The sequence below is a fragment of the Ixodes scapularis genome, unplaced genomic scaffold, assembly GCF_016920785.2.
Source record: "Ixodes scapularis isolate PalLabHiFi unplaced genomic scaffold, ASM1692078v2 PGA_scaffold9__187_contigs__length_104089568, whole genome shotgun sequence".
NCBI lineage: Eukaryota > Metazoa > Arthropoda > Arachnida > Ixodida > Ixodidae > Ixodes > Ixodes scapularis.
The window spans coordinates 23,797,060-23,815,981 of NW_024609884.1; the positions used below are offsets into that span (position 1 = coordinate 23,797,060).

At 42.5% G+C, this 18,922-nt stretch overlaps 1 protein-coding gene across 1 annotated transcript in view; it reads left to right on the top strand.

The window, feature by feature from the left end:
• Positions 1-436: 436 nt before the first annotated feature.
• LOC8032330 (probable 4-coumarate--CoA ligase 1) overlaps positions 437-18,922 on the top strand; it is a 30,918-nt gene continuing 12,432 nt past the window's right edge. Inside the window, exons 1-4 of the mRNA XM_029983007.4 lie at positions 437-607; positions 2,195-2,402; positions 3,660-3,766; positions 15,318-15,517. Of these exons, the coding sequence (XP_029838867.2) occupies positions 485-607; positions 2,195-2,402; positions 3,660-3,766; positions 15,318-15,517 (638 nt within the window). The 5' untranslated portion in view covers positions 437-484. The remainder of the gene's footprint in view (positions 608-2,194; positions 2,403-3,659; positions 3,767-15,317; positions 15,518-18,922) is intronic.

Below are 18,922 nucleotides of genomic sequence, written 5' to 3' on the forward strand. Positions count from 1 at the left end.
CTTCCGCGAGGATTTACCGAACTATTCCAAACTTGTGGTTGAGAACAGCGTGCAATGAACGGCCTTATGAAACATACACACTGCCTGAAATCATGGCATCAAAACACTTTACTTTTTTTTTTTTTTCACCCGGAATTTATTTGGATGATACAGGCGCAAGCCCGAAATCAAAATGAACGCTCTAAAAAAAAAAATTACAAAATATTTTTCTTATACACCAATCTAAAAGAGCAATGCCGTAACCTATTTAGTAAAACTACGACTTCGAACTTTTCAACTGTCACGAGCGGATGTGACTGACTGCCTTATCAGTCCGGTGACCCTTGCCAATCGCTCCGTTTTTCTTTTTTTGTTTTGTTTCTATCTTCTTTTTGCTTTGTTTTTTTGCCCCTTTTTTCTTTTATATATGACGACCCTCCAGGGGGCGACCCCCGAGACTTATCGTACAAACTCATTCTCCGCATCTCTGCTCCCCATTCGTACAATGGACGCCGTCGTGGAGAAAAGAGAGGTCCGTCTGAAAATTCAAGATGTGGACATTCCTGACATTCATTTCGGACACTATTTCCGATCTGCCTGCCACGAATTCCAGGACCGGACAGCACTGGTTGGTATCCTTTCTATTGTATACTGGGGCGCCCCTTTTACCCGCTAAAGTTGCTCTCGTGTGCAGTACATATAGCGCCATCGTCCCTAAATAACGTATAAATTTAAAAAAAACATTTTGTAAAAAAAAATACTTTTCGCGCGTAAAGAAGCGTCTTAAAACATGGCGTGGAGCGCGTTGCCTTTCAAAATTGAACCCCATATTCAATGCGCTCAAGGACACTGAGCATGGCGTTTCACGGGCTCAGTGTCCCAGCACAAACTGTATTTTTTGGGGAGAGCGCCTTTAGAGCGCGTGACACTAGAGCGCCGACGTTAGAGCGCACGACAGGAGGGCGCTGCGACAGTAGCGCGCTTGACACGAGAGCGCATGACCAGTCGAGCGCAGCGACACGAGAGCGCACCCCAGTTGAGCGAACACCGCAAAATGTGTGATGTACCTGCGGCTCCAAAGAGAGAACAAAATTGTGTGACTTGAGGGATCGGAGCATTGGTGATTTTTGATCGATTGAGTATGCTTTTACTAAAAAAAAAATATAAAACTAAAACGGGTACGACTCTTTCTATGAAATCAAGCCATTCTTCTGGGGTTCAACGAGAACATACACGATCAAAAACGTAGCATCAACGGAAAGCAAAGTGCGGACAAGAGCGTTCTAATTATGAACCTAAACAAAACTTCCACCCGAGTTTTGAATGTTAAAGTTATATTGATGGATAGACTTCGAAGGTGAGCTTTTCTTTGCTCCCGTCGGTGTTCCAGCGAACTTCTTTCCGCTGCCCCATTTGTAATAGGGTGGCAGATACAAAAGGTGAGTTAAACGCCATACAGTGTCACTTACTCCATACATGTTTCAAACGGAGAAGCTTGCTAGCAGAATCCAGACTGATTGAAATGCAAGAATTTTCTGGAGCAGAATGTTTGTAAAAGCTTTGAGACTACTGTGCCTCCCGCACCGGATGCTGTCGGTCTCGCCCCAGCGCTCTACCCCCCTGCTACGCTGATAGCAACGCGTATTTCCTTTTCATTGTCGGCACAAATTTCCAGATTAAGGGATTAGTACAATTGTCATTTGTGACAATATGAATGGTTGGCGTATGACACTTGGCACCAGAGCTCTTTTTCCTAAATTGATCTTGAAAACCCCAGTATACAAGGAAGCATGCTACATGTTGCTTCTTTCCTTTTGAACGTTTTAAAATAGCTTAAAATAAAAATTAGTGAGGACGGTGGTGAGCTTTATAAATTAAAATCAAAGAACTAATGAAGCTAGTCAGCTGCAATGTTTTTTTGTTGTTGTTGTTGTTGTTGTTGTTTTTTTTTGGTGAAAATGAACGCCACAAATAATGTCTTTTTTTTCTCTGCTTTCCGCTTTTTGTAACACTTCATTTGTCACACGCAAAAATTTCGTCGACTCATTTGCGATGTGTCGTGTCGTGCACTCTAGTGTTGTACAGCCGTATTTTTTTTGGACGAAACTCGAGTGGCGTTGTTCTTCGCTGCACGCCGTACGGGGTTTGAAGTTCTTCGCTCTTCGCGTACGTTCCTCGTGGACGTTGGTGTGACAGCCCATTCGGCGCTTCGCAGATCGACGGGACCACGGACGACCGCTGGAGTTATGCACAACTTCTCGAGCTTTCGTCCCGAGTGGCAGCGGGTCTCCAAAAGTTGGCCTTTGAGCCGGGTCAGATGGCCGGCCTGCACTGCGACGTCACTCCGGACATGGTGTTTGCCTTCTACGGGGCTGTCCTGGCTGGCGGCAGTGTGATTCTCGCAAGGTCAAAACTTACGAAAAGTTAGTAGCGTGTTGTTCTATTTTTGTCTCTTTTTTCTCTCTCTCTTTTCTCTTTTCAGTTAAAATAAAATCACTCGAATGATAAGCCTCGCTCAAGAGAGTGAGAGAACATGCACGCAGCTGCTTCGTCGCCAACCACCTGGCTCATTAAGCCACAAGTTTGGCGACCTTTGTTTAGTAAGCTCGTTCAGAGAAATTTGAATGACAATATAGAGTTTAATATACAGACGTTTTGGAAAGAAAGAAGAAAAGTCTCATTCCGAACCGTCTGTGCCTTAAAGTCTATATTCTTATTCAAATTTCTCTAAACGTCTGTAATTTCTTGATCAAAACTATTTTTAAGTACATTCAGTTCACTAAGCTTCAACGAGTCATACGTCTGTCTTTACACTCTAAAAAAATGTCTGCTCGTCTACTTACTCTCAAAACAGTCAAAGAGCCAATCTCTGCGATCTACGAAATCAGCTCAGCGAATGATGAGGCGGAACATCCGTTTGCCCCTAAAAATGAAGTCTGCGCTGTGGCATAACGCAGTGCAAAGTGTCATGCTTGCATTGCGTAATGCCACAGCGCAAACTTCATTTCGAGGTCTAAACAGATGTTCCGCCTCATCATTTGCTGAGCTGATTTCGTAGATTGCAGAGATTGACTCTTTGAGTGTTTTGCGGGTAAGTAGACGAGCAGGCCTTTTTTAGAGCGTACCCGCACTTTCTGTCAAATAATACTGCCCCCCCCTTTCTCAACCTTTTTGTTCTTATCACTGCAATAAATGTGCTCAAAACATTCTCTTTTTTTTATACATTTTACGAGTTAATACGATTTTTGTATTGGAGCTATAAACCTCTGGCAAAGCATTTCTCCAAACAAAGACATCATAGCTGTGTTCATTCTGACGCTGTGATCGCATTGTTATTGTTTGGATATCACTGCTGATAGCCATAGATGTTTAGATGTGCTTCATAAAATAAACTAAATGATTGCCGGCATGCCTCTATGCTTTTAATTCGGGACGCCAGATGAAGAGTGCTTCCGGTTCCCAATAAAGTTTTCTTCATTTCACATCTCAGTGTATTGTACTGATTATAGCAAATATCGTACAGTTGCAGACCTTTTCGTTCGTAACACACAAAAAAAATAATAATTTGTTTCAGGAACGCTTGTCCGTCATGCGTGTTTCTCTTATGTCGTCCTCGTCTTTTGTGCGCCTGCCACGAACCAATGCCAACTAACGCAATTTTCCACCCTTTTGTGTTCCAGGAGAACTTGGCTATCAGTTTGGAGACGCCTGCCCCAGTCTTGTATTTTGTGACGAAGCTAATGCCGACAAGGTAAAGGCAGTCTGCGAAACCTTGCCATGTGTGAAGGTGAGAAATTCTCCTCTCGAAATTAGTGACGCATTAGCGGATCTGAGGTACAGAATGGAGTCTGTGTTGCTCCAGTGGATGTTGTAATCGAGTACTAACAACGGGAAAGCGTACAATTCCAAAAGTCTTCGAGCTAACAAAATCCTTGGGAGGCTTAACCTCACTCCCGTGAGCCAAGCAGGGCGGTCAACAGAGAGAGCCCAGCAAATGGCGAAATCCAGAACCATAGCCTCCTATATACTGACGAAGTCTGGCAGATCGCCACGACAAGCGGCAGGCGAAATTGAAAAGGTAAAGCGGCAGACAATGAATGAGAGGAGAGCCACGTGACGGGCGCCCCGCTGCGGCGAGACGCCGAAATACACTTCTCCCGAGCGAACAAGTGTGTTTCGGGTCCTCGCCGCTGCAAAAGCTGTACGCTGACTTCCAGGTTCCCCGAGAAATGGCTCTTTAATGCTCTGTGCTACCAGATCCTCGCGCTCCAAATCTGCGGCCGGGCACTCTTTGGCTCCATCATCGAACTGCCAGGCTTTGTGAGTATAGAGGAGGCTAAGCCAGGACCTATTCGGCAAGTAACTGTTCAAAAATGCGTCGTTGGTACACCGGAACGCAAAGAGGGGCACGCCAATCAAAGATCAACATAGAGAACGCGCAAGAGAGGCAGCCAGGCACGCGCCGTCACTGATTCACGTCGGAGGGAAACAAGAGCCCATATGGGCGCATTTGGCGGGAAAAGAAACGCACGAGGTGAGCAAGCAGCAGACGACTTGCACGCCTCATTTTCACCAAAAAGCATTATCCGGCTTACACTCTAAAAAAAAGCCCGTGCGTCTACTTTCCCGCACAACACTCGGAGAGCCAATGACCGCAACTTACGGAGGCAGCTCAGCGAATGACGATGCCGATCCATATGTTTAGAACAAAAAACGCAGTTTGAGCTGTGACATTAACAGGGATTTCCCTAGGCCCCCCCCTAGGGGGGGTTCAGACCCCCCCCCCCTAGTTTTCCTGGACACCCCCCCCCCCCTTGAATCTAAAAAAGGAAAAAATAAAATAAAATTCTTTTTTTCAGATTAAGTAGAAAACACCACCTCTCATGTGTATATATAGTGAAAGGGAAACATACATTACGGGTTAATAGACGTGGTTAATAGACGTCTGTAATTTGGTTAATAGACGTCTGTAATTTAGCTAGAGGACTAAAAAAGAAACAGTTTTATATTTTATCTAGCCTCGCCGCGCATCGCCTCCCCCCCCCCTTGAGCCATTGGGACACCCCCCCTTGATTAGAATCCTGGGGAAACCCCTGGACATTAAGCAATGCAAGCATGACGTTTTGCATTGCTTAATGTCACAACTCAGACTCCGTTTTTTGGTCTAAACATATGTTTCGGCATCGTCATTGGCTGAGCTGTCTCCGTAGGTTGCGGTGATTGGCTCTCCGAGTGTTGTGCGGGAAAGAACACGCACGGGCGTTTTTTAGAGTGTATAAACACTGAGCCCGACAAATGCCGGCTTAAAGAAACGCAGGGCCTGGCGAATCCCGTGCATCTCATTATCGCTCAGCAGCCAATCAGAACGATGCATTTAAAAAAAAGCCGGCGAATTAATTACGAAGCAAGAAGTATTAACATGATGAGCCACTTCTGCATTACTTCTGCTCTCAGAGTCTGTAAAAAGAGAGCTTCCGCGTCTGCATTTTCGCGGAGCACACAGAAAATCAATCATCGCGAACCGTGAAGGAATGCTGCAGGGTGACACACTCGTGTCCTTCCGTGACCAAACGCCGAAAAAAAAGGTCACCCTGAGATTCCAACAAATTACAAAGCGAAACTCTCTTTCTGTAACAAATAAGATCAATAAAATTGTCAGTGTCTACGGCGGGCGGCGACGCAGACGACAAAGTCCAGTAGCAGGGTGTGTTTGGCGTTCGTATTGATATGTGGCGTCGGGAGCAGCTTCCGAAGGTGCAGCCGACCAGCGAAAGAAAGCAGACGACACGCAGACGAAATCCGTTGGCAGCAAAAGCGCCGTCGTTATGCATACGCTTTTTTTTTTTAACCTTAAGTTTTGCTTTTATTGTCCGAATTTATTTTTTAACCAAAGACACATTTCAAAAAGATCATGTTCCTTTTAAATAAACCACGGCGGTCGCGAGCCGTCGTGGTAAGGAGGTAGCGCCATCTATCAATACGAACGCCAAACACACCCTCTTGGTCGTCTGCGTCGCCGCCCGTATAGACCCTGGCAAGTTTCTTGGCCCTATTTTAGGGGCGAAGCTCCTTAGGGTCTAGCCTTGTCCGGCGTCCGTGCTCAAATCAATTGCCATCCCATCTGTCTTCTTAAAAAAAAGAAAAAATGTTTGCGCAGTCGACAGAATTTGATCCTGTGCGGGGAGACCCCAATGGATTTCTAGTCCATCGCCTTAACCACTCGGCCACGACTGCGGCACCAAAAAACGCGGTCTGAGTTGTGACCAAAAAACGCAGTCTGAGTTGTGACCAAAAAACGCAGTCAGACCAAAAAACGCAGTCTGAGTTGTGACATTAAGCAATGCAAAACGTCACGCTTGCATTGCTTAATGTCACAACTCAGACTGCGTTTTTCGGTCTAAGCATATGTTTCGGCATCGTCATTCGCTGAGCTGCCTCTGTAAGTTGCGCTGATTGGCTGTCCGAATGTTGAGCGGGAAAGCAGACGCACGGGCGTTTTTTAGAGTGTAGCTCAAGAGCTGGGGATGTCATGGATGAAACGTTGCATGTAGCCGCTTAACGTCTATACAGGAGAGGGCACTGCGGTCAAATGTGTATATACTCGCGTTAAACTTTGCATGCATTGACTCAACGTTTATAGACGAGAGGGCGCTGCGGTCAAATGCTCAAATGCGGATATAACCACGTTCCATATTACAAATTCTCTTTCTGACATGGATGCAAACGAACGAAAAGCTCGGCATACTGCGGCTCAGCGTCTACGCAGACAGCAAGCTGCTCCGGAGACCAGGCGCGAGAAGCTGCTGCAAAGCGTCAAAAACGCCAAACGGACTAAAAAATCAGCGCCATCAGCACTACCTATGAACAAAATCAGTATCATCACAACCACCAGAGCTTCGCCCCACCACGTGAAGATGCGGTCTTTTTTTTTTTTTACAGAAAGGGAGCTACGCTTTCTAATTTTACAAGAAAATACCTACATGTGAAATACACCTTTGACAAAAAGTTTAAATTGCTACGTGCAGGCCTCGATTTTTACGGCCCCTTTTAGATCGAGCCTGGTGACTTGTGTCACCCTATATAGCTCCGTGTATCAAGGCCTCATATTGTGCACAGCCTAGGACAAGTTCTGCGGCTTCCTGAAATGAGGCAGATGCGTCTGCGGACACGTCCATCGCGCGAATGCCGCGTTAAGAAAATTATATAAGAGCATCCGCGGCATTCACGCGCGACAACCCGGCACCGCAGCAACGGCCCTGCTGAACGGGGCGTGGGGGCAAAGCGTGCAGCGACGTCGGGAATCGGTCCGCGGCGTCATCTATATAAATGAACAACCGCAGCAACTACAGCGGCGAGAGCAGGCACGTAGCAAAAAATGCTGTATGAGGGGGAGAGGGAAGAGGAGGCCCCAGCAAAATGGAAGATTTCGAGGGGTGGGGGGAGGAATGATCTTGTCGCGGTGAGGCGCGTGCGCTGTTCTCATCCGTATCTATAAGACTGTGGTTTGAAGTAATACACGGAGATTTCATATCGTGGATATAGTCTAACGTGTAATTTGGGTGTTGTGACCCCTTTTCATGGAAATGGTAGCATCTGCTATTTTTATTTCTATATACATACAGCTGCAAAAGGAGAAGAGTGTTCACGAACCGCCAGTATGATTAAACGTACTCATTCGGAAGATATCAGTACTCACCGCCGTGTAAAAACCGAAAAAAAAAATATACATAATGAAGAGCGGTCCCGGCTCGAAACGTCGCAATAAACTTCGTATTAGTAACTCCGACAGTACGTACCTTTGACTTATTAACTTTTCCCGGTCCATGGTTGTTATATTTAACTTACTTCACCTATATATATATATATATAAAGCAAAGATGCGTACTGTCGGAGTTACCAATTCGAAGTTTATTACGACGTTTCGAGCGGGGACAGCTCTTCATCAGGTAGCGGGTCTACAGCCCGTAAATGTTTATATACCCCTAGAAGAAGTTAGAGGGGGTAAAGAGCAGTAGGAAATGGAAACAACGTTGTCAATCAGATAGCAGTATCTGCTATCTGTAAAGAGCAGTAGGAAATGGGAACAACGTTGTCAATCAGATAGGAGTATCTGCTATCTGTAAAGAGCAGTAAAAAATGGAAACAACGTTGTCAATCAGATAGCAGTATCTGCTATCTGTAAAGAGCAGTAGGAAATGGAAACAATGTTGTCAATCAGATAGCGGTATCTGCTATCTGTAAAGAGCAGTAGGAAATGTAAACAACGATGTCCATCAGATAGCAGTATCTGCTATCTGTAAAGAGCAGTAGGAAATGGAAACAACGTTGTCAATCAGATAGCCATATCTGCTATCTGTAAAGAGCAGTAGGAAATGGAAACAACGTTGTCAATCAGATAGCAGTATCTGCTATCTGTAAAGAGCAGTAGGAAATGGAAACAACGTTGTCAATCAGATAGCGGTGTCTGCTATCTGTAAAGAGCAGTAGGAAATGGAAACAACGTTGTCAATCAGATAGCCGCATCTGCTATCTGTAAAGAGCAGTAGGAAATGGAAACGTTGTCAATCAGATAGCAGTATCTGCTATCTGTAAAGAGCAGTAGGAAATGGAAACAACGTTGCCAATCAGATAGCAGTATCTGCTATCTGTAAAGAGCAGTAGGAAATGGAAACAACGTTATCAATCAGATAGCAGTATCTGCTATCTGTAAAGAGCAGAGGGAAAATGAAAACAACGTTGTCAATCAGATAGCAGTATCTTCTATCTGTAGAGAGCAGTAGGAAATGGAAACATCGTTGTCAATCAGATTGCAGTATCTGCTATCTATAAAGAGCTGTAGGAAATGTAAACAACGTTGTCAATCAGATAGCAGTATCTGCTATCTGTAAAGAGCAGTTGGAAATGGAAACAACGTTGTCAATCAGATAGCAGTATCTGCTATCTGTAAAGAGTAGTAGGAAACGGAAACAACGTTGTCAATCAGATAGCAGTATCTGCTATCTGTAAAGAGCAGTAGGAAATGGAAACAACGTTGTCAATCGGATAGCCGTATCTGCTATCTGTAAAGAGCAGTAGGAAATGAAAACAACGTTGTCAATCAGATAGCAGTATCTGCCATCTGTAAAGAGCAGTAGGAAATGGAAACAATGTTGTCAATGTGATAGCAGTATCTGCTATCTGTAAAGAGCAGTGGGAAATGGAAACAACGCTGTCAATCAGATTACAGTATCTGCTATCTATAAAGAGCAGTAGGAAATGTAAACAACGTTGTCAATCAGATAGCAGTATCTGCTATCTGTAAAGAGCAGTAGGAAATGGAAACAACGTTGTCAATCAGATAGCAGTATCTGCTATCTGTAAAGAGCAGTAGGAAATGGAAACAACGTTGTCAATCAGATAGCCATATCTGATATCTGTAAAGAGCACTAGGAAATGGAAACAACATTGTCAATCAGGTAGCAGTATCTGCTATCTGTAAAGAGCAGTAAGAAATGGAAACGACGTTGTCAATCAGATAGCAGTATCTGCTATCTGTAGAGAGCAGTAGGAAATGGAAACAACGTTGTCAATCAGATTACAGTATCTGCTATCTATAAAGAGCAGTAGGAAATGTAAACAACGTTATCAATCAGATAGCAGTATCTGCTATCTGTAAAGAGCAGTAGGAAATGGAAACAACGTTGTCAATCAGATAGCAGTATCTACTATCTGTAAAGAGCAGTAGGAAATGGAAACAACGTTGTCAATCAGATAGCCATATCTGATATCTGTAAAGAGCAGTAGGAAATGGAAACAACGTTATCAATCAGATAGCAGTATCTGCTATCTGTAAAGAGCAGTAGGAAATGGAAACAACGTTGTCAATCAGATAGCAGTATCTGCTATCTGTAGAGAGCAGTAGGAAATGGAAACAACGTTGTCAATCAGATTGCGGTATCTGCTATCTATTAAGAGCAGTAGGAAATGTAAACAACGTTGTCAATCAGATAGCAGTATCTGCTATCTGTAAAGAGCAGTAGGAAATGGAAACAACGTTTTCAATCAGATTGCGGTATCTGCTATCTATAAAGAGCAGTAGGAAATGTAAACAACGTTGTCAATCAGATAGCAGTATCTGCTATCTGTAAAGGGCAGTAGGAAATGGAAACAACGTTGTCAATCAGATAGCAGTATCTGCTATCTGTAAAGAGCTGTAGGAAATGGAAACAACGTTGTCAATCAGATAGCCGTATCTGCTATCTGTAAAGAGCAGTAGGAAATGGAAACAACGTTGTCAATCAGATAGCGGTATCTGCTATCTGTAAAGAGCAGTAGGAAATGGAAACAACGTTGTTAATCAGATAGCAGTATGTGCTATCTGTAAAGAGCAGCAGGAAATGGAAACAACGTTGTCAATCAGATAGCAGTACCTGCTATCTGTAAAAAGCAGTGGGAAATGGAAACAACATTGTCAATCAGATAGCGGCATCTGCTATCTGCAAAGAGCAGTAGGAAATGAAAACAACGTTGTCAATCAGATAGCGGTATCTGCTATCTGCAATGAGCAGTAGGAAATGGAAACAACGTTGTCAATCAGATAGCAGTATCTGCTATCTGTAAAGAGCAGTAGGAAATGGAAACAACGTTGTCAATCAGATAGCAGTATCTGCTATCTGTAAAGAGCAGTAGGAAATGAAAACAACGTTGTCTGTCAGATAGCAGTATCTGCTATCTGTAAAGAGCAGTAGGTAATGGAAACAACGTTGTCAATTAGATAGCGGTATATGCTGTCTGTAAAGAGCAGTAGGAAATGGAAACAACGTTGTCAATCAGATAGGAGTATCTGCTATCTGTAAAGAGCAGCAGGAAATGGAAACAACGTTGTCAATCAGATAGCAGTATCTGCTATCTGTAAAGAGCAATGGGAAATGGAAACAACGTTGTCAATCAGATAGCAGTATCTGCTATCTGTAAAGAGCAGTAGGAAATGGAAACAACGTTGTCAATCAGATAGCAGTGTCTGCTATCTGTAAAGAGCAGTAGGAAATGGAAACAACATTGTCAATCAGATAGTAGTATCTGCAATCTGTAAAGAGCAGTAGGAAATGGAAACAACGTTGTCAATCAGGTGCAGTATCTGCCATCTGTAAAGAGCAGTAGGAAATGGAAACAATGTTGTCAATGTGATAGCAGTATCTGCTATCTGTAAAGAGCAGTGGGAAATGGAAACAACGCTGTCAATCAGATTACAGTATCTGCTATCTATAAAGAGCAGTAGGAAATGTAAACAACGTTGTCAATCAGATAGCAGTATCTGCTATCGGTAAAGAGCAGTAGGAAATTGAAACAACGTTGTCAATCAGATAGCAGTATCTGTTATCTGTAAAGAGCAGTAGGAAATGGAAACAACGTTGTCAATCAGAAAGTCATATCTGATATCTGTAAATAGCAGTAGGAAATGGAAACAACGTTGACAATCAGATAGCAGTATCTGCTATCTGCAATGAGCAGTAGGAAATGGAAACAACGTTGTCAATCAGATAGCAGTATCTGCTATCTGTAAAGAGCAGTAGGAAATGGAAACAACGTTGTCAATCAGATAGCAGTATCTGCTATCTGTAAAGAGCAGTAAGAAATGGAAACGACGTTGTCAATCAGATAGCAGTATCTGCTACCTGTAGAGAGCAGTAGGAAATGGAAACAACGTTGTCAATCAGATTGCGGTATCTGCTATCTATAAAGAGCAGTAGGAAATGTAAACAATGTTGTCAATCAGATAGCAGTATCTGCTATCTGTAAAGAGCAGTAGGAAATGGAAACAATGTTGTCAATGTGATAGCAGTATCTGCTATCTGTAAAGAGCAGTAGCAAATGGAAACAACGTTGTCAATCAGATTACAGTATCTGCTATCCATAAAGAGCAGTAGGAAATGTAAACAACGTTGTCAATCAGATAGAAGTATCTGCTATCTGTAAAGAGCAGTAGGAAATGGAAACAACGTTGTCAATCAGATAGCAGTATCTGCTATCTGTAAAGAGCAGTAGGAAATAGAAACAACGTTGTCAATCAGATAGCCATATCTGATATCTGTAAAGAGCAGTAGGAAATGGAAACGACGTTGTCAATCAGATAGCAGTATCTGCTATCTGTAGAGAGCAGTAGGAAATGGAAACAACGTTGTCAATCAGATTGCGGTATCTGCTATCTATAAAGAGCAGTAGGAAATGTAAACAATGTTGTCAATCAGATAGCAGTATCTGCTATCTGTAAAGAGCAGTAGGAAATGGAAACAATGTTGTCAATGTGATAGCAGTATCTGCTATCTGTAAAGAGCAGTAGGAAATGGAAACAACGTTGTCAATCAGATTACAGTATCTGCTATCCATAAAGAGCAGTAGGAAATGTAAACAACGTTGTCAATCAGATAGAAGTATCTGCTATCTGTAAAGAGCAGTAGGAAATGGAAACAACGTTGTCAATCAGATAGCAGTATCTGCTATCTGTAAAGAGCAGTAGGAAATAGAAACAACGTTGTCAATCAGATAGCCATATCTGATATCTGTTAAGAGCAGTAGGAAATGGAAACAACGTTGTCAATCAGATAGCAGTATCTGCTATCTGTAAAGAGCAGTAGGAAATGGAAACAACATTGTCAATCAGATAGCAGTATCTGCTATCTGTAGAGAGCAGTAGGAAATGGAAACAACGTTGACAATCAGATTGCGGTATCTGCTATCTATAAAGAGCAGTAGGAAATGGAAACAACGTTGTCAATCAGATAGCAGTGTCTGCTATCTGTAAAGAGCAGTAGGAAATGGAAACAACGTTGTCAATCAGATAGCAGTATCTGCTATCTGTAAAGAGCAGTAGGAAATGAAAACAATGTTGTTAATCAGATAGCAGTATCTGCTATCTGATTGACAACGTTGTTTCCATTTCCTACTGTGCTTTACCCCCCCCCCTAATTTCTTCTTATAGGTATATAAACATTCACGGACTGTACACTCGCTACCTGATGAAGAGTGGTCCCCGCTCAAAATGTCGTAATAAACTTTGAATTAGTAACTCCGACAGTATGCATCTTTGACTTATTAACTTTTCCGGGTCCATTGTTTTTATATTTACCTTACTTCACCTATATATAAATACAACCGCACACACACACACACACACACACACACATATATATATATATATATATATATATATATATATATATATATATATATATATATTCCTATACGGAAAGCAAGTCGTCTTCTCCTTGCGCACAATTTGCAGTGACGTCAGAGCGACGCCGAGCTCTGATTGGCTTTGGTTGAAAGGATAGTGGGTAGACCTCAATGCTAGATGCCTTGAGGTCTACCCACTATTTTTTTCCAATCAACCAATAAGAGCTCGGCGTCGTTCTGACGTCACCGCAACCTTTCTGCAAGAAGCAAACGAACTGGCGGTCCGCATTGGAAGAGAAGATTCCTGTGCAAATTGTCGTATAACCCTTCCGAATTTATGATTGTGAGTTAAGTATCACCGCCATGTTCTACTAGCACCTCTTTGCAGCTGTGGGTTGCATACAAGAGTTGGCTTGAAATGTCGAGGCCAGTCAACTCTTTATCGTTATTAGTGCATTGCTGCGGCCTGTTTTTGACTCTATTTTTCGCTATAACGCGTTCTACGGGAAAAAAGAAGAGCAAGGCCAGCAAGGTCCAACACTATGCTGACCTTGCCTCTGATGTTTCACAGGGAAGAATCCTTGGGTAACTAATATTTATTTATATAGCATTAATATTGTTAACATACCACACACTGACGAATTCGATGCAAATGGAACAAATGTTTTTTTTTCTTTTTTTCTTGTTTCGAACATTCTCTTAGAGTGATGGAAAACGAGTAGAAGATGCAGCTGAGCGCATGTTTGAATGTAGAGAATTGAAATGATACACTACGAAAACAAAATATAGCACGATCGGGTACAACATGTTCTTGGTGATATACTCCTAAAACATATATATATATATATATATATATAAATATATATATATATATATATATATATATATATATATATATATATATATATATATATATATATATATATATATTGATCAGATACGACCGGGAATGTTCCGGTCAATTGAAATTATTTACAAGCTCATGGAAAGGGATCATTTCTGCTTTGATTAAATTACCAGCCCAATGGACCTTTTCCGAGAAGCGTTCTGCGCACGCGTGAGCGCCCGATGCCAAGGGGCGGAAGTCGGCACGAAAAATCGAGGAAATTCAGAAGGAGGCCGTGGATCAGCGAGTAGAACACGCAATTTCAGCATATCTATAATTGTGTTACACAAAAAAAGTTGGACGGAAAGAAAAACACGACGTTTGGGTGGACGCCATGGATGCCCCTCTTTAAAGTCGCGTTGGGCACGCGCCGCAGCTCAGAGAGCGAAGAAACTAGTAGCGTAGCTCCCATTATCGATTGGTAGCGCAGGTAGATTACTTCCTCGATTTTTAGTTTGTGTAGCCAACGCCTGGTGCCCTCGGTATGTGGAAAAGGTCCGTTACATCCTCGTTTACTTTAGCATGCCTTTTGCGTTTCAATATGGGTTTCTTTCTCTAATACCTGCTCGGCCAGTTGCTTGTTCTGCAGAAATTAGCGGTGTATTTAATTGATATTATTTCATATCGCTGTTACTCTTGTTCAAATTTTCTGAAATATTAACTTCTTATAGAAGAAACATTTTTCTGTCAAAAACTAGCAATTTACTTTTTACACGAAATAAAATGACGCCCGCAATACTTACTTGAGAATTGCACCAACAGAGCATTAACACACAGATTCCACCACTCGCATTACGTCCTGTCAAGAGTACTCACCAACTACATGGCACACAGGTGTCCCACCACCCATCAGATTCCAAAGCTATACGTACTAAACAGCAGCTCATACAAACTACAGAAATTGGAAACCCTCCAAAAAAAAGGTATATATTTCATGCTTGACATAATTTGTTGCAGTTATGCTCATGTTTGTTTCTTTGTTTTGTGAAATGGCATTTGTCATGTGTTAGTGTTTCTTCGGTGTAGTGGCGCCTTAATTTTTTTTTTTGTGCTATTCCTTGTTTTAGCGGATGAACGGTACAGGTGTATGAGGCCTCGTCAGGGCAATTGTGCTCCTTGTTGCATCCTGTAATAAAGCGTATAGCCATTTCAAATTTCGACCAATTTATAAGCCATTTCGAAAACAATACTGACAAATATGGTCTACGTGTTTTGGTCCCGCTTTGCTGCCAGGGGATCAAACTGGAGAGCATGGGATAAGCCTGCGTTCCGCATTCAACTCCTGCTCGTGGTCTTCCAGACGTTGGTGGTCTTCGGCACGCGAGAAAACATGGTACCCTTCGCGGCACTCAAGGCCACGCCCCTGCGCGAGCTTCGACCGGTGCCCAGCGCGGGTCCAGATCAGCTTGTGGCGCTGATCTACTCCAGTGGCACAACTGGACTTCCGAAAGGCGTTATGCTTTCCAGCAAAAATCTCATAGCGAATGTCTGCATCGCAAGGTCAGTGTGAAACAAATTATTTCGATGGCTAGATTTCCGACTTTTATGACACACGTATGAACTATACGGCTACAGACACGGACAGCTTAAGAAACGCGGAGCTTGGTCTGTTATGTCCATTCACGATCCTTACTTCGTGATTGGTTCTTTGGCGTTCTTATCGGTTAATGCCGCACTCCGATTGACTGAGGAGCCACAATGAGATGCGCGGGACTCGCCACGCCCTGGGACTCTGTCGGTGGCTGTAAATGAACGTGGCCCAAAATGAGTACTTTTATCATTCGTTTAATCTTTAAAAAATTAAAACTTTTTTTTTTAAGGGAGATTGAAGTGAATGTTTAGGTAGCAGTTGAAGGTGAATGGTGGTGATAAATTATTCGGAGTGTGGCGACACAATTTTGCATCCTATAGGGTGTTTTCAATGATCGAATTTCGTCCACCATTTTGTTGTTGCGAGTTGTCCGTCGTGCACTCTAAAAAAACGTTTGTGCGTCTACTTTCACGCACAACTCTTAGAGAGCCAATCACCGCAACTTACGGAGGCAGCTCAGCGAATGACAATGCCGGAACATATGTTTAGACCAAAAAACGCAGTCTGAGTTGTGACATTAAGCAATGCAAAAGGTCATGCTTGCATTGCTTAATGTCACAACTCGGACTGCGTTTTTTGGTCTAAACATATGTTTCGGCATTGTCATTCGCTGAGCTGCCTCCGCAAGTTGCGGTGATTGGCTCTCCGAGTGTTGTGCGGGAAAGCAGACGCACGGGCTTTTGTAGAGTGATGGGCCGAAGGTGAGCATTCCAAAAATTTACACGACCCCCTCAAATGCGCGGAGCATAGACTCTTATAAGTCGTGCCACGCTGACATCTCAACAGGTTGCAATGTAGTTCTTCAAATCAGTAAATTTCTTTGAAAAAAAAATGGCGCATTGCGTCATGTGAAAACATCCTATACCACCTCAAGAACCGTAAACGTAGTAAATAAAGTTCAGCTCCTCCCGGAATGTTACTAAATTCTCTTTTCGTGTGATGGATTAAGAAGATTTGCAGGGTCCTTCGTTCTCGGGTAAAACCCGACATTTCCCAATATTTACACCCCGGACGTGTTTCTTGAAAATCTTATTAAGCCCGATTTTCCCCCGAATTCGGAAATTAAATTGCGGCATTTTCCAGATTACTCTGCTCAGAAAATATTTACTAGGAAACATAGAGTTTATAAGGACGCATGCGCTAGCCCCGGAGCTTGGGAACAATATCCTAGATAATTTTCATTTAAGCGAACTGGAATCACATAGGATCGAGCCCTCAAATGTTGCCTCTAGTCCATTGCGAAGTATCCTTTGTCCTTCTTTTTTTTTTTTTTTTGTGAGAAAGGGTGAGAAACTACGTATTTCAAATGTATACGCAAGATGTAATGCTGAGAGCGTTCCCTCAATGCAAATACTATGCCCGAAAACCGGACACGTTTAGGATGGAGGCAACGATGCTGCGAATGCAGTATATTATTCAAGTAACAAGGATTCATGAACATTTTAAAGGCCCATGTGAGCTCTTACCATGTTTCAGTGCTATATTGTCTACAGTACTTTAATCAAATATATTTGTATTCAAACAGATCAATTGTTAATTATACTTGCATATTTCTAAATATAACCTGAAAACCCTGAGTTTTATAATTATTAATTAAAAACCCGATTTCTCCCCGATTACCATCTTGGATCAAAGCGCCCGATTTTTACCTCCCGACTTTTGAAAAATATAAAACCCGAAAACGAAGGACCCTATATATGTAAGTGCATTCTAAATTATATTTATGACAATTTATTAAAAAGTGACATCGAGTATAGAGGTGGGTAATTCTCCTGAAGGCTTAAGTATTATATTATAGTATTATTATTAATCGTTGTGTCCAAGACGATATTACTCTCCGACATTAATCCTAATTATACTAACATTGAAACAATATATATATATATATATATATATATATATATATATATATATATATATATATATATATATATATGGTGATTGAGAGAACGCAGGCCAAATCGCTCGTGCGAGAACTGTTTCATCGCAACGAAAAAAGGCTTGTGGCGTTGTGGTCTTGGGCCAGGGGCCCATTTAAGAAAATTATTAAAGTCCGGGATAATTAACTTGTTAATTATTTTAGCCTAATTAACTTTTTTAATATTGTGTTTTAGGGAATCGTTTAAATTAGAAAATTGCTCAGCATCATCGAAAACCCCTAAACCAACCTATTGCAGAAGATAGAAGACACGCGAAGCATTTTACGGCTTTCTGAAAAACCACACAAATTCGACGGGCTTTTAAGTTTCGGTTTGTTATCGGAGCGCATCTCGGCCCCGGCAGCACCGCGCCCCGTGGAGAGATAGTGCAACCAGCCTCTGCTGCGTCGCGCGATGAGAGCGCAGCAGAGGTTGGTTGCACTATCTCTTCGCGGGGCGCGGTGCCGTCGGGGCGTAGATGCGCTCCGATAACAAACCGAAACTTAAACACCCATCGAATTTGTGTGGTTTTTCAGAAAGCGGTAAAATGCTTCGCGTGCCTTCTGTCGTTCTTCAATTTGTTGATTTAGTGGTTTTCGATGATGCTGAGCAATTTTCTAATTTAAACCATGCCCTTAAACACAATATTAAAAAAGTTACTTACGCAAAAATAATTAACAAGTTTATTTTCCAGGACTTTAATAATTTTCCTAAATGGGCCCCTGGCCCAGGACCAAAACGCCACAAGCCGTTTTTCGTTGTGAGCGAAGCGACTAGTGTTGCCAGCTTGGCAGGCACGAGCTCCCGAAACACGCAAACCTCACTCAGGGCACACTGCAGCTGTGGAGAACGAAGTGTCGTGGAATTCTTTATTACAGCAGTGTACTAAATGAGGTGTGACGGTTTGAAATATATTTTTATAAGCGAGTAATGTCAGGTGAATATGCTGTTGTAATTTAAATAGCAGGAAGTCATTCAAGTTGCTGTTTCGCGGCTCACTGACAAGTGAAGCAGAAGCGTGGGCAGAAATAAACTGTAACAAAGTAGAGAGGTAGGCGGAAGTTAGTCCTCGTTGTTACACTACACTATGTTTAGCCGGCATGCTCTTTCACCTACACCATGTTAGCGGCGGAAAAAAGGTCGCGGAAGGAGCAACCACGGGTGTTAATTTTCGATCAAACTATACCTAACGATTGATATTCGCACGCTCGAATTAGCGGTCTCGGTATACATAACCCCTCTGCGAGCTCGCTACCTTCACTGCAGCATCGACACCGCGTAAACTTTGATGATGCACGCTTAAACGGAGCACCATTGAAGGCGGCGAACTTCCGCTGAGGTCGAGTGGAACATGTCACGCTAAACAACCCTCACATGGTTTCGTCTATTTTTAAT